Here is a 13,202-nt window from a genome sequence, read left to right on the forward strand (position 1 = left end):
CTCTCTTTGCACTGTCACTTTGAGCTGAATTTGCCATGTCCTAATGGGAATCTGAGCATTAAGGGGTGTTTAGAAAAGCACAAACTCCCCTTTAATTGCAATAAATCCAGATAAATCTTCAAATCCTACTGTGCAAGGAGCTGCACAACCTTCCTGATACAAGACGCCTTCCAAATGAGGACATGTCTACGGCAGATATGTCCACTTTAACACATTTATTTTATATAGCTAACATTAGAACTGATTCTCAATGGAACAGTGCTTCCACCTATATTTTTTTTCGGTAGTCGGAGCTCATAGTGGCACACGATAGGCCATTTCAGCAGGGGTGCAGACAGCACCACAACATGAGCCAGAAGGCAGCTGAAGTTAATTAAATACACTTCGCACGGAACCGTTAACCCATGAACAGCTAAGCTTCCGCCAAGGGGCAGCATCACACACTATGGGACAGTAACTACTCTTGTCATTTCAAGAGATTTTAGCCCAAAACTTCACTTTAATCGGGCAACAAGATGAGAGACTAGCGTGAGAGAGAACTCCCTGACTAACACGCTGCCCTCTGAACTGAGAGGCCTTTGAGCTAGCAGCACAAATTGCTGCTGTTTGAGCTATAAAGCTATCCCTCTGTCGTGCAGGGCTCTAACAGCTCATCTTTGTTGGGAATTCAGATCCCCTGAATTCAGATCCCCTGTGTCTTTCACTATCTGCCCTCCCACACACACATTTATCTGTCTGTTAATTGTATGACAGGACATTAGATCCAAGATCCTTTTCCCAAGGAGCCTTGCTGGCATATCGTTACCCCAATATCTGAATCCTTACCCCGATATCTGAATGTATTCTAGTGCTTAAGGGTGCAGATGGGTGCCTAGTAGCATTTTCTAAAGGCAGATTTGATTTCAGGGAGAGAGAGGCACCACACTAAGGTACATACCCAAATGAGGATGTATGTATGGGAGATCCAAGTGCCTTGGTCCAAACCTAAAACGTCTTATCCACTGCTATCTATCACCACCTGGAGAAACTCATCCAAAACTTTTACCCCATGGTATCTGCCCTCAAATCCCTTAGGTACCTGGTAATTCAGTAAGCACCTCTCCCGGGGCTAAAAATGAACAGTGGTTTGGGGCAATGGTGGTAATCAGTGACTGCAGTCCTTCCTGCATGGAGAATCTGTTTCTGCAGAGCTGCCTGAGCTTTCTCAGCTTTGACACCACTTTGTGGCTCAGGTGGTTCCATTCCCTGACAGACCCCTGCTCTGACCCCAGTAGGGCTCCCCAAAAGGTATTGCAGAACAACACCAACTGCCCAGAGACTTCTTATGCACAGATTCATTTGACACAAAAGGGTTCAAGACAACAAGGAGCTAGGTCCTAGGAACAGCAAACCAGACAGACAGATCTTGGGTGAGTCATCCCTATGATTAATACAGGATACAATTAATATGGCAATGTGCGCTTGCAGCCCAGAGGCCAATTGTATCTTGGGCTGCATCACAAGGAGCATGGGTAGCAGGTTTGGGAGGTGATTCTGCCCCTCTGCTCTGCTCTGGTGAGACCCCCCCGCAGTGCTGGTCCAGCTCTGGGATCCTCAGCACAGGACACACATGGAGCTGCTGGAGAGGGGCCAGAGGAGCCCCAGAAATGATCCGAGGCTGGAACAGCTCTGCTGGGAGGACAGGCTGAGAGAGTTGGGGTGTTCAGCTGGAGAAGAGAAGTGCTGGGGAGATCTTATTGTGGCTTTTCCATACTTAAAAGGGACTGATAAGACAGATGAGTACAGAGTTTTGAGCAGGGCCCGTTGCAATAGGACAAGGGGTGATGGTTTTAAACTAAAAGATTCAGGCTGGACATGAGGAAGAAATTTTTTACACTGAGGGTGGTGGGAGCCCAGGTTGGCCAGAGAGGTGGTGAATGAACCATCCCTGGAGACATCCCAGGCCAGGCTGGACGGGGCTCTGAGCAACCTGAGCTGGTGAAGATGTCCCTACTCAGAGGTGGCAATACGGGAGCTGGGAAGTTCCCTTCCCACCCAAACTATTCTATGGGTTTTTTTCATACCTCTCTACCAAGCTTTGCAGAGTTTGGTTGAACATCTAAAGTCACGCTGACTTGCTGTGCATGCCCACATTAGGTTGCTGATGAGCTCAGGGAAAAACTCGTCAGTGATGAAAGCAAAAACTGCATCTTCCACTCAGCAAACACAGTCTAAGGCAGGAGGAAATGAAGGAAAAGAAATGAGAAGTAGAAAGTGAAAGAGAGAATATGTGTGAAAAGGGGAGAACCATAATCTTTAAGTGGGTGAAGCAGAGCCTGACCCTTGATCAGCATCACAGACCCAAAGAAGATGTGTGAAGCAGGAAAACAAACCAATAAGCAAAACAGCAATCTCTTTCCTCAATTTTATTTGAGGAAGTCAAATTTACTGAGCTCCTTGCAAACTGTCTTTGGCTAAAATCACCACTAATGAACTCTGACACTTGAAATTTAACTGAATATGAGCTAACAGCTCCCAGCCCTGCACCACCCATGAAGTTAACTGGCAATATTTTGTTAAAGCCATAGACAGGCTAAACTGCCACTTTATTGAGAAGACACAGCATTCATGGGAAAGTGTTTATAACATCCACTTCACCTGATGCTTCCCTGCCCTGGGATGTCTGCTTTTCTTCATTGGGACCACAGAGCTCTTGGTCCACTTCCCTCCTCCCCATCACCATTGTGATTATTTACTAGTCTTTCTGAGGTAGCCTTACAATCACTCAATAAAGTGCTTTGCTCTGCAGCTATTCAGAAGGACAGATTGGAAATGAGGGGCTTCCACTTATGAAGCCACCAATCAGGTGAAGGTACCCAGACTTTAGCAAGTCAGCCTATCACCCAGTTATTACAGACTTATCGTTAAAAGACCTTGTTTTTACTGTAAATCACATAAAATTAACCCTTTCCTTAAAGACAGAAGGAAGGCTCTAGTAAAGTAGTTGTGGCACAGAGCCCGAACATGCTGGGCTTTCCTGCTGTTGCAACAATAGTTTTTTTCAAGTTTTTAATAAACACTCTCTGCACTGAAGTAGTATGGCAATTCATTTGTTCTCTAGCTGTACACCTGCTTCACACTGTTTAGTCTATGAAGAACCTTGTGATAACACCAACAGTAACAAAACCAGGATAAAATCAAACTTAAAAAAAAAAATAAAGAAAATAACACACGCTATTCACCCTTACTGTACTTCTGAAATTCTGCATACAGAAGAAATCATGATATAAGACAATCATCTGTCCATGACTATCAGTAGCTTACTAATGGACTAAACTTTTCATGGTTTTGCTGTCCCAAGGATTTACCCACTATTTTTCTCAAGGAAGAAAAACCCAACTCTGTCCCCCACACAGGTGGTCTGTCCAAGGCTTCTTACCATTTCTTGTGAATTGAATGGGAAACCTGATTCTACTCACAGCTCAGGGCCTGGCTGGGTACCAAACTCAGCTCTTTAGAGCTACATCCCTCTAGAAATGGTGTAATCCAGCACCCACATCACACCAAATTCCCTAAATGACAAAGGCATTACAGTGCATTCAGATACAGTCTACAGCCTAGTAGAAAACACAAAGAGAAGGAGAACCTCCTCCTCTGCAACTTGTGGCTCATAACTGCCCACTTGAGTTATTGGCCCATATCCTTTCTGTGCTTATCCAAATGACTGAATGTCCCAGAGAACCCAATGGCTTTGTATATATGCAGCAAGTTTTTCTCCTACATAGATACCTGTGAATAAACCACCAATAATGTGGAGCGAATTGCACTAATATGAAGCCTCCACGACACCTGACACATGCCAACACTCATGTGTAGGCTCAGCATTTTGTAAGATCAAATAAAATAAATTTTGATTTGGATGAGGGATAAGTCACTTGGGACCTCAATGTAGATTTAGGTGTCTAAAACCAAATACTAAGAAAATATAAAAATAAAACGACCCTTATTATTGCTCCAGTCTCAATGGAATCACACTCCGCAACGAGACCTGGTATTTCAGTGCTTCAGACCTGGGTCTGTGTCTAACGTTATGGTCAAATGGTTCTCAGTCTTGGACACATGCTTTTGATGGTAGTTGAACAACATGAAGATAGTGTCTCCATCTGTGATTCAGCCACACAAAGGGCTCCTCCAATGAGCACATTCTGATCAAGTCTACGTTACCAAAATCTCTCAGCTTTCTAAGAAGGGCAAGCAACATGCCCAGCCCTTGCTAGGTGCTGAACCAGGCCCCAGAAATATTTGGGAAGTGGTTTTATGTCAGCCAGTGCCTCTGCCCCACAGAAAAACCCTGCATGGAGCATCAAGTCCACAGTACTTCTCTGTTTGGGATCAGGAAGGGGACACAAAGTCAAATGGTGACACAGAGTTCTATGTTAGTGATGCAAGGAACTGTCTGAAAGCATCTTCGGCCCCTACCACATCTAAGGATGGGCAAAGATGATTTTGTATTTTAAGCTATGCTCCAACACAGAACAAGTCTGGCCTGTGTGTGTCTTCAAGGAGCTAAGCCCTTTTTCCTATTGGATTTAAGATGGGGAGACAGAGAAGCTTCCCTCTGACTTCACCCAGAGCCCAATGTCATGCACCCCATCATGAACCCAGCCATCGAACACCCCCATCCCCTTCCCCCAAATTGACAGAGTCCCGCAGACAGAGAACCAGAGCCATGCTTCCAACTGCAGAGAACCCTTTCCCTTCCAAAACTGCCTAAATGCCAAAGGAGTCAATTAGAGTCCCTGTCATAATTAAATAGGAAAGTGGCAGCAAGAGTCTGCAAGAGCCTGGGAGCGAGAAGAGAGAAAATGTGCCCAGAGTCCCCCAGGAAACTCTTCCCTGCACCCTCTTGACCTTAATTCAAGCCTTCTCTTTGTGAGAGAATGGAAAGATTTGCTTTCTGTTCCCTGGAGAAGCCTCTTCAAAATGACACTTTTCTCTCTGAATTTGGGTTTCTCTTAAGGGCGGGGAGCAGGAATAAATGGAGAGGGGGAAAGAAAGCAGCTCTTATTAAACTGAACCGTGCTCAGTTCTGATTTCACACAAGTGTGTTTAAATGCAAGTGGAAAGGCTCTGATGTGTTGTAGGTTACAGGGGACAGGCATTCCATCCTGGGTGTAACAGCATCCCACCCAGCACCTAGCAGCATCCCATCATGGGGATAAAAGCATAACAGATTCCCAACCTGAAGGAAACTTCCAACAAGCTTTTAAGGCAGCAGGATGAGTGATGGGAAGAAGAGTACCCTGAAAAGGTACGTACAATTTAGGAAGCAATCTCCTGAGACACACTAGAAAGCTGATGTGATCACAAAATAATTATAAAAAAAAACAAGAGCTGTTCAAAATGGGGGAAAAAAAAAAAAAGCTATAGTTCAGCCCTTGATTTTTTGATCTGACAGTAAGAGAGGAAAGAGTTAAACCTCAAATCAAGCTGGAAAAAAGTTAAAGTAAGAGGGAAAAAAGCACAGCACAAGCACATCTCCTAAATTTCCCGTTGCAGCCCAAGGCTGATCCCATTAAACAAAAGAAAAAGGAAAAAAAAAAAAAAAAAGGAAAACAGAGAAAGAGAAGCAATTTTGCTCATCCTTTTCTCACACACCTAGCAGCCACTTTTTATTATTATTTATTTATTTACCTCCCCCTTTCAGAGCAAGGCCCTTATTTTTCTCATTTAGTCCAACAGAGATTGTCCTCCTGGAATGACCTTTTTTTTCTTTCTCTCTCTCCTCCTCTCCTTCTTCCTCCCCCTCCTCCTCTCTGCCTCCAGGCCATTGCCCTCGTGCCAGTAACTAGATAACACACTCTATCAGAGATTTTTTAAAAAATCATTGCAAAGGCACTAGGGCTGATAGTGGCATCAATCGTAGCCTGACACGGGCTCGGGTCAACCATTTATCTCTTCACATTGCCTGTGGTTACTGGGGAGGCCATCTTGGTTCTCTACATCTTAACAACCTTGCAGATGGTACCTCTCTCTGCTCTGATAGCATCCACACACCAAAGACTGGCTTTGTGCTTTTATTTTTATTAGATTACTACGGACTCCTCCGCTTCCTTTCTGTCAGGCTTCAAAATCTTGGTTGGCTTCGTTGTGTTCCCCACCCCCTTCTGAAAATCACACTGTAGTCAAGATAGTAGGTTAAGAAATAGGGAACATGGAGATGGAAGGGCGGGTTTGCTGGGCTGTTAAAAGTGTGTATTTGTTAAAACTACACGCAATATTTTAGAATCATTTAATCTAGTCCTACTCCTGCCATCCTGTCCTGTGTAACATGGTTATTTTGGGCTTTTTGCACTGCTGAAGCCCTACTCAAAACCCAAGACACCATAATGTCAGGTGCTATCAGGATGCTCCCTAATAAGCTCTAGTCAAAGGAAATATTCCACAGCCTCTGCCAGATGTGATGACTATTTCCAAATAGAGGGATCTGGAGTTTTACAGTATCTAAAGGGATAAACACGAACCAAGTTTCACTTTTTATTATAATTCTTCCTCAAGAAGAGAGGAGAGGAGCTACGAGAAAACTACATATCAAGCTGGAATCTGCTTTGTCTCTTGCCCTGTAAAGTTTTCTGTACCAAGGTAAGGGGGTGAGGACGAAACGTGTCCAACCTCACAGTCAGCACATTTCATCCATACCCTGCTTACCTGGTCTCAAACTGCTGTAGTGGTTTTCCTCACAGGTATTACAGGAAAGGGGAACACTGGAGAAAGCAGAGAGAGGATCGTTTGTCCTTTCTGGTAGCTTTTGCCACTCCAGGAAATAAAAATACAGACAGTGTTGTAGGAGAGCAGGTGGAGGTAGACATCCAAAGGACACCAAAGGGACAGAGTGTAGGAATGATAGTGTTCCAGGACTGTACCAAGCCCAGAAAGCAAAGGGAAAAAAGTCTGAAAGACAATACCCCACCTTCACCCTTAGGCACTGGTGCTTAATTGAAGTTACTGGATTTTTTTAAAAACAAACAAACAAACAAACAAATAGAAGATACTTATAAAAATATCTGACCACCATCTGGAAGCCCACAGATGTCTACAGGCAAGGGTAACCAACTATGAGCACTTCACTGTCAAAAATACACCCATCAAACATCCATGCAATGTGAGGATGGCACTAAAGTGAGTAAAAGAGCATCACACATCTACCACGTGGAGCACCAAGAACCTGCTGTCCCTGCAAGGGAGAGTCATCTCCCATCACCTGTAACCCTCATAGATGGACAACATGGTCAAGAGATTCGACATCAGTCTTGCTGTGAAAAATAAAGTAACAGCCCTTTATGTCCAGAGTGCTCTGTGCTTCCAGAGAGCCTTTTATTCCCTCTAGAAAGCTACCTAGGATTTGTCACCTATATAAAGTACCAAGTATCTCCAATGGGCTAAATGATCTCATCTCCTTCCTCATTTCCACACTGCAGCATTCAGAGAGATAGTAAATGGGGAAAATAAGGGAACGGAAAAAAAGTAGTGATTTTAAGACCTGCAGAGGAATCCAATGGATTTGGAGAGCTAGTCCTGATTACATTAAGTGGTAGTTGAACAGCAAGGGTCTCCTGGGTGACTGTGTGTAACTCAGACACAGACTCTGTGGGACTTTTATTTTCTTTGATTTTTTTTAACTCAGAAGAGCACAAAGCAGTTATCTTGGTATCAATCACCTTGGTAAGAATTAACAGATCCTCAATACTCCAAGCAACTTCTTAAACCTCAAGCCCTTCCCCTAATGTCCTGTTTAAAAACAAACTAAAAGTAGCACAGCAGACCCAGGCAGAGCCATAATCTAGGATGGCATTTTTATCTAGCAAGTTATTTTTTATTAGCCTCATGTTTCTTAATAGAGACCCCTTGAGGGCTGGGTTGTAGAGAATTCACTAGTATACCAGTTCAGCTTCCCTACGACTGACTTAATATACGTGGCATCTGCCCTCTGACAAACATTATATTACGCATGATGATTAGGTCTGGTCCAGTGATCCGGAATAATAATCTGAAGGCTCACTAAGCATAATGGGTTCGCAGACATCTGAGCCTGGTCGAATCTTCCCATGAGCATCCTTTACGTGTATTATCGGTGTGTTTTCCATGTCTCATCAGTGTCACAGTAGCTGACATCTCATTATGCAGCCAAGGTGGAAATGGACAGGTACTGATCAAGCATTAGAACTTTTCTTTTCCCTTTTACTATTTAATTCGTATCTTCCCATTATCCAGTGTATCATGAAACTGTGAACTAATTAAGTCCTATGGGATATACAATCAGTGCTGGATGTTTTTTTCCCTTTTTTTCCCTCCCCTCTCCTTTTGGTAGGCTAAATTGCATTATATACCTATATAAAAATAATTCTGCAACTCTTCCATAGATAATAATGGAGCAGGTTACAAGCACTAATGATGTTGAATGCAACAGTGGGCCAGACACCTGCTGCTTACTTTGTGTGACTTAATTAAGTCATATGGAGTAAAATACTTTAAACACAAGTTGAGGTAAGGGCTTAAATCAGTTTCTGAAGAAATACGCAGAAGCTATTCTCTGGGGGTGATCAGACCAGACCCCAGGAAAAAGCCAAGTTGATGAACTCAGATTTCATAAAGTCTGCCATGTAACTCACAGACCCCCCGGTCAGCATCTTGAAATTCTCCAAAATTGTGGTGGTCCTCTATATTCAGAGCTGAGCCCAGCTCAGATTGTAACCACACAAGCATCATCTCTGAGACCAGATTTGAAAGGACAAAACTTAAGTGACGGATATTGCATCACCTCCCAGAAAATACAGCTGTTTGCCCTGGCTGAGGTTTCTGCCCAAAAGTTTTCAAAGGGGTTTAACTTGAACCATAAATTCAAGTGACTGACTCAAGGGAGCAGCACACACAACATGAATAGGACAGCCAACATTTAAAAAAACCCAAAACTTTCTGATTTTTTATGAAAGCTACAGCCCACTTTTCAAGCAAAGTTATGTTGAAATTAGAGGTAAAAAGACCTATTTTCTCTGCAGAATTAAGGTTAGCTATCCTTGTGCAGATCACATGAAAATTAAGGTGTCCACAGTTGAGCTCTTAATTCTCATTAACATAGATCTTCACATGTTTTTATCAGGAGATAAAAAGAGTTAAAGAAATGGGAGGAAAAAATGCCCCTGTGAGTATTGAGGTATGACGATCTTCTAGTACCTGGAGTTTTTGTACATCTAAGAGAATAAAAGAAGTTCAAAGGAAAACCACCTCATTAACTCACTGTGTGCTTCTGTTGTTTGTTCATCTCATCACATAATTTTGCTGTCCCTGCTTTACACATGCACTTGCAATTCAAACAGATGGTGAGATAAGACCATGGAAACATATAAAATACATTCTGAATGTGAGCAGAGAAATGGAGGAATGGGTCTGGCAACATGTTGTTATTCAAAACCCAACTAGCACAGCTAAGGCCCAATTCCTAGATGAGTTACAATAGCTATTTAATGTAATTCTTAATAAAGCTGACACAAAGATCGAGGGTGAATTCACTGTCTAGATGCTGTTCTGCAATGTCAGGCAAGAGAAAAATTGACTATTTCCAGTGCAAGGCTCCTGCTGGTGAAAGCAAGTAGATCGAGCTGAGGAACATGTCTCTTATGCACAGATTCCTCTTCATTGTCTGTGAGCTATTGGTAACTGGGCTGCTAAAAGCATCATAGAAACACAGATCTGGAAGAGATCACCCTGTCACTGGAGTTCGGTTTTCTGCTACCAGGGGGTATCATGTCACCCAGTCTCTCCCATAAACCCACGATGCCCCTTCCCAGGCATCTCTGGAGCCTTCAGCCCAGTATTCTCCTACCAGGAGGTTGCTGCAAAACCTTGTCACATTTGCAGTCTATGTTGGCCTCATTTCCAGCCTACCAAATCCCAACTAATCACATTAATCTCTTGCTTATTATTTTAAGAATTATGGATAGGTCCTACTAGATGTCTTATAAAGACAAATGTTTACTTCTCTTTGAAGCTTGTATTCTTTACATTCAAGTTCCTAGAACCAACTTTTAGGGTGGATTTTTGGGTTATTTTTGTTTTGTTTGTTGGTTGGTTGGTTGGTTGGTTTGGGGGTTATGTTATTCACCTCCTACTCTGAACCAAGGTTCTTTCTTCTTACCAATGCCCACTCATTCCATACTCTTGACAAGCCTCTGCCAACCTTTCTGCAATACCTCCTTTTATTTCCAATGCCATCCTGGAACTAATCTTGCTCCATCGTCATCTAATCATCTCTACTTCAACCCTCCCACAAAGCCCAGCTGTGCTAAGACACTGGTGAGTTATCAACCTGTGGGCATCATTCGGCTGGCAGAAGAGTAAGCAGAAAACAAAACACTATGCTGAGAACAGCTACATACGAGCCCAATTTTTTATGAAGTGCTTTGAGATGCTAGCATGAGGGTGCACTAGAAGCACCAGATGTTATTATAAAGAGATGCAGCCCCATTACTTGTACATCAAGTTGTGCTGCCTGTTAATAGCACCATTATCCTAAGACACGTGGCGCTATTAATGCATTTCGCTGCTTGGTGCTGAACCTGGGGACTATTATTTCTACTGGAAAGGTAAGGCCAGTTCACATGACATGATTTAAACCTTTACAGTGAAACATGCATATGCTGCACCAGGTCATAAATCTTAACAGGATGCTGTCAGCGAAAAAGGGACCAAAATTGAAACCATTTATCTGAACTCCCCACCCATCCACCTCTGCTCACCCATGTCAGTTTTGGGAAGAGGGATAAAATGCTTCCAAATGCCCACTGGGTTCATTAAGCAGCAGCAAACCCCAGATCTAAAAACACTGCTGGTTTCATCCTGCTCTCCCTGGAGGAATTCATTCATTCAGGACACTTAGGACTTCCTAGATTTTCCCCACTCTGAGCAGAAAAAAAACATAACAGACATAAACCTCACTACTTCTTCCTATTCTTGCTCCCACCTGAGTCAAAAGACAACCTGTCATCATCTCATTACTGAGACTACAGGACCTGAGACATAGCCAAGCTGCTCAGATCGCGGCCAACAGCAGGTAATAGGTCATCTAAGCCGCAGTTTGGGCTTTAGGATGGGAGAGATGCCCTCATCATGTTTGGGAAGGAAAATATGAATGGAAGGAGTAGTTATCATTTGATCTACTACACACCGAACATTTCCCTTTGCTGGCCTCCTGCACTTGCCAACTAGAACTTGTTTCTAGCTTTGTTTTCTCATTAGCTGGGCACATTTCTCACAGCATAACTAGCAAGGCTGACTAGCAAATGGACACTGATAGGTAAAAGCCTACATGTGGCATTCCTTCACAGGCCAAGGACACCATTAACAGAATGAAGAAAATCAACTGTATTTTGGGATACTCAGCTGCGATAGTAGCACACACATAAAGTAGAAGTGCAGGGTAAATATTCAGAGACTCTTATTAAAAGGTGTAGAATCTGATGCTAGAAACACACCAAAAAAACACAACTACTTCTAGGGTGGGGTGGTGGAGTAAAGGAAATGTCATTGCAGATGGCAGAGTTTAAAATTACCATGGTAGCTTTAACACCAATGACGAGCGAACGAACTTCACTTTCCTAAGTTTTAACTATAATAAGAACGATAATTTGATTTACTAAATAAAAAACAGCACATGTTTTTTATCACATTGAATGTGTAACTCTTCCCTGTATGTGGTAGGTCTCCACCACTTCGCAGGAACTGCTCGTTTAGGAAAAGATGGTGACAAAGGGTGACATTCACCAAATATTCAGCCCCTCTGAATTTCTTCTTACAGGTGGCACAACCCAGTATTCAGCTCAGCACCCCCAAAAACTCTGCAACACCACAAGGGCTCTAAAAGGATGTTTAAGGTTTGCGATGAACATTTTTAGATATAGAGCCTTACGATGATGTTGATTCTGAGTCATAGCTTTTTGTAATGAAATCTGTGTATGTCTTCTTGCTATACCCACATGTAGCACTGAAAGACTCTCCTATTTTACTATAGATACTGAAGAGGAGAGAAAAAAACAAACAAAAAAAAACAGCCAACCAAAAAAAAACACACAAAAAGCAAAAAAAACCACAAATGCTGAATGCTAAGTCCCTGCCAGAGAACTGAAACTCTACCTCATAGCTAGGGTTTCTGCTCAAGTAACAGAAAATAACGTTTCTAGAACAGACTCTGAATGTATATTAAAAAAGAGAGTGCTAAAAAAGCTATACATTGCCCAGAAAATAAGGTAAAGCTCATTTATGTCTCATAAAATACAAGATTAACCATAGTTAACCATTAATTCAGCTGCACTGCATTAGAACTGCTATTCAAACTTGGAAAGCATTTAATAATATATATTGCTGCTGTTCAGCCTAAATTGTTTTGGTTTGTTGGTTGTTTTTTTTTTGTCCCCTTTAAATGTACACAATATTACAAATTTAATTTTAAGCTGTTTGAATCAGTCTGTAAAAAAGATTTGATTATACCTGAGTGTTCTGGCCCCAGTTTTTCCATATCTCAGTAATCTTGGCGGTAATTGGCTGATTAGCTCCCTCACACTCCATCTCTGCCTCAGTTTCCATGGTAATGTTACAGGAGCTATTATAGATGAGAACTTCATCTCTTTCCACTTTAGGGCTGAAACGAGAAGGGAGGTTAAATGGGGTGTCATCAATCTTAATGAAATGCAATTATTTTTACTCTTATTAATCATTGCAAGCCATTAGCTTGTGGCAACTCCTGGCCACCATTTGTCAAACTTTGCAAATTTCTGTAATTTTGTTTCCATTCTTTTATTGTTTATTTGGGTTTTTTTTCCCCCCTTTATCTGCACACACTCAGGATGAAAATACATGCAGTAAATATCTCTCAGTGATGCCTTTCTGCTTCCCCAAACTATTGCAAATAGTAACAAATGCCATTCAAGGACCAAGTCAGGAAGATAAGTGCAGACAACAGGGAATCAGCAGTGTTAGGATCAAAGATGGACTCCTACATGGAGTAGGGTTTGTTCGTGTCTCCCCCCTCCCCACCTTACTCACACTTAGCAATAGGGAATGAATAACTTGCAACTCCCCTAGGGCAAGTGAAGAAATTGGAAAAAAACACACACAACTGGCTAACTGGTCCCTAATTCCAACTGTGAAAAAATGAGCTCATTTAGGGGTTC

General features: G+C 42.4%; 1 protein-coding gene across 1 annotated transcript in view; it reads right to left on the reverse strand.

Moving 5' to 3' along the window:
• PKHD1 (PKHD1 ciliary IPT domain containing fibrocystin/polyductin) overlaps window positions 1-13,202 on the reverse strand; it is a gene marked incomplete at both ends in the record, with an annotated part of 268,094 nt that overhangs the window by 197,543 nt on the left and 57,349 nt on the right. The window contains one exon of the mRNA XM_082047184.1: window positions 12,520-12,670. Within this exon, the coding sequence (XP_081903310.1) occupies window positions 12,520-12,670 (151 nt within the window). The remainder of the gene's footprint in view (window positions 1-12,519; window positions 12,671-13,202) is intronic.

The sequence above is a fragment of the Streptopelia decaocto genome, assembly GCF_964273445.1.
Source record: "Streptopelia decaocto genome assembly, chromosome: 3".
Classification (NCBI taxonomy): domain Eukaryota; kingdom Metazoa; phylum Chordata; class Aves; order Columbiformes; family Columbidae; genus Streptopelia; species Streptopelia decaocto.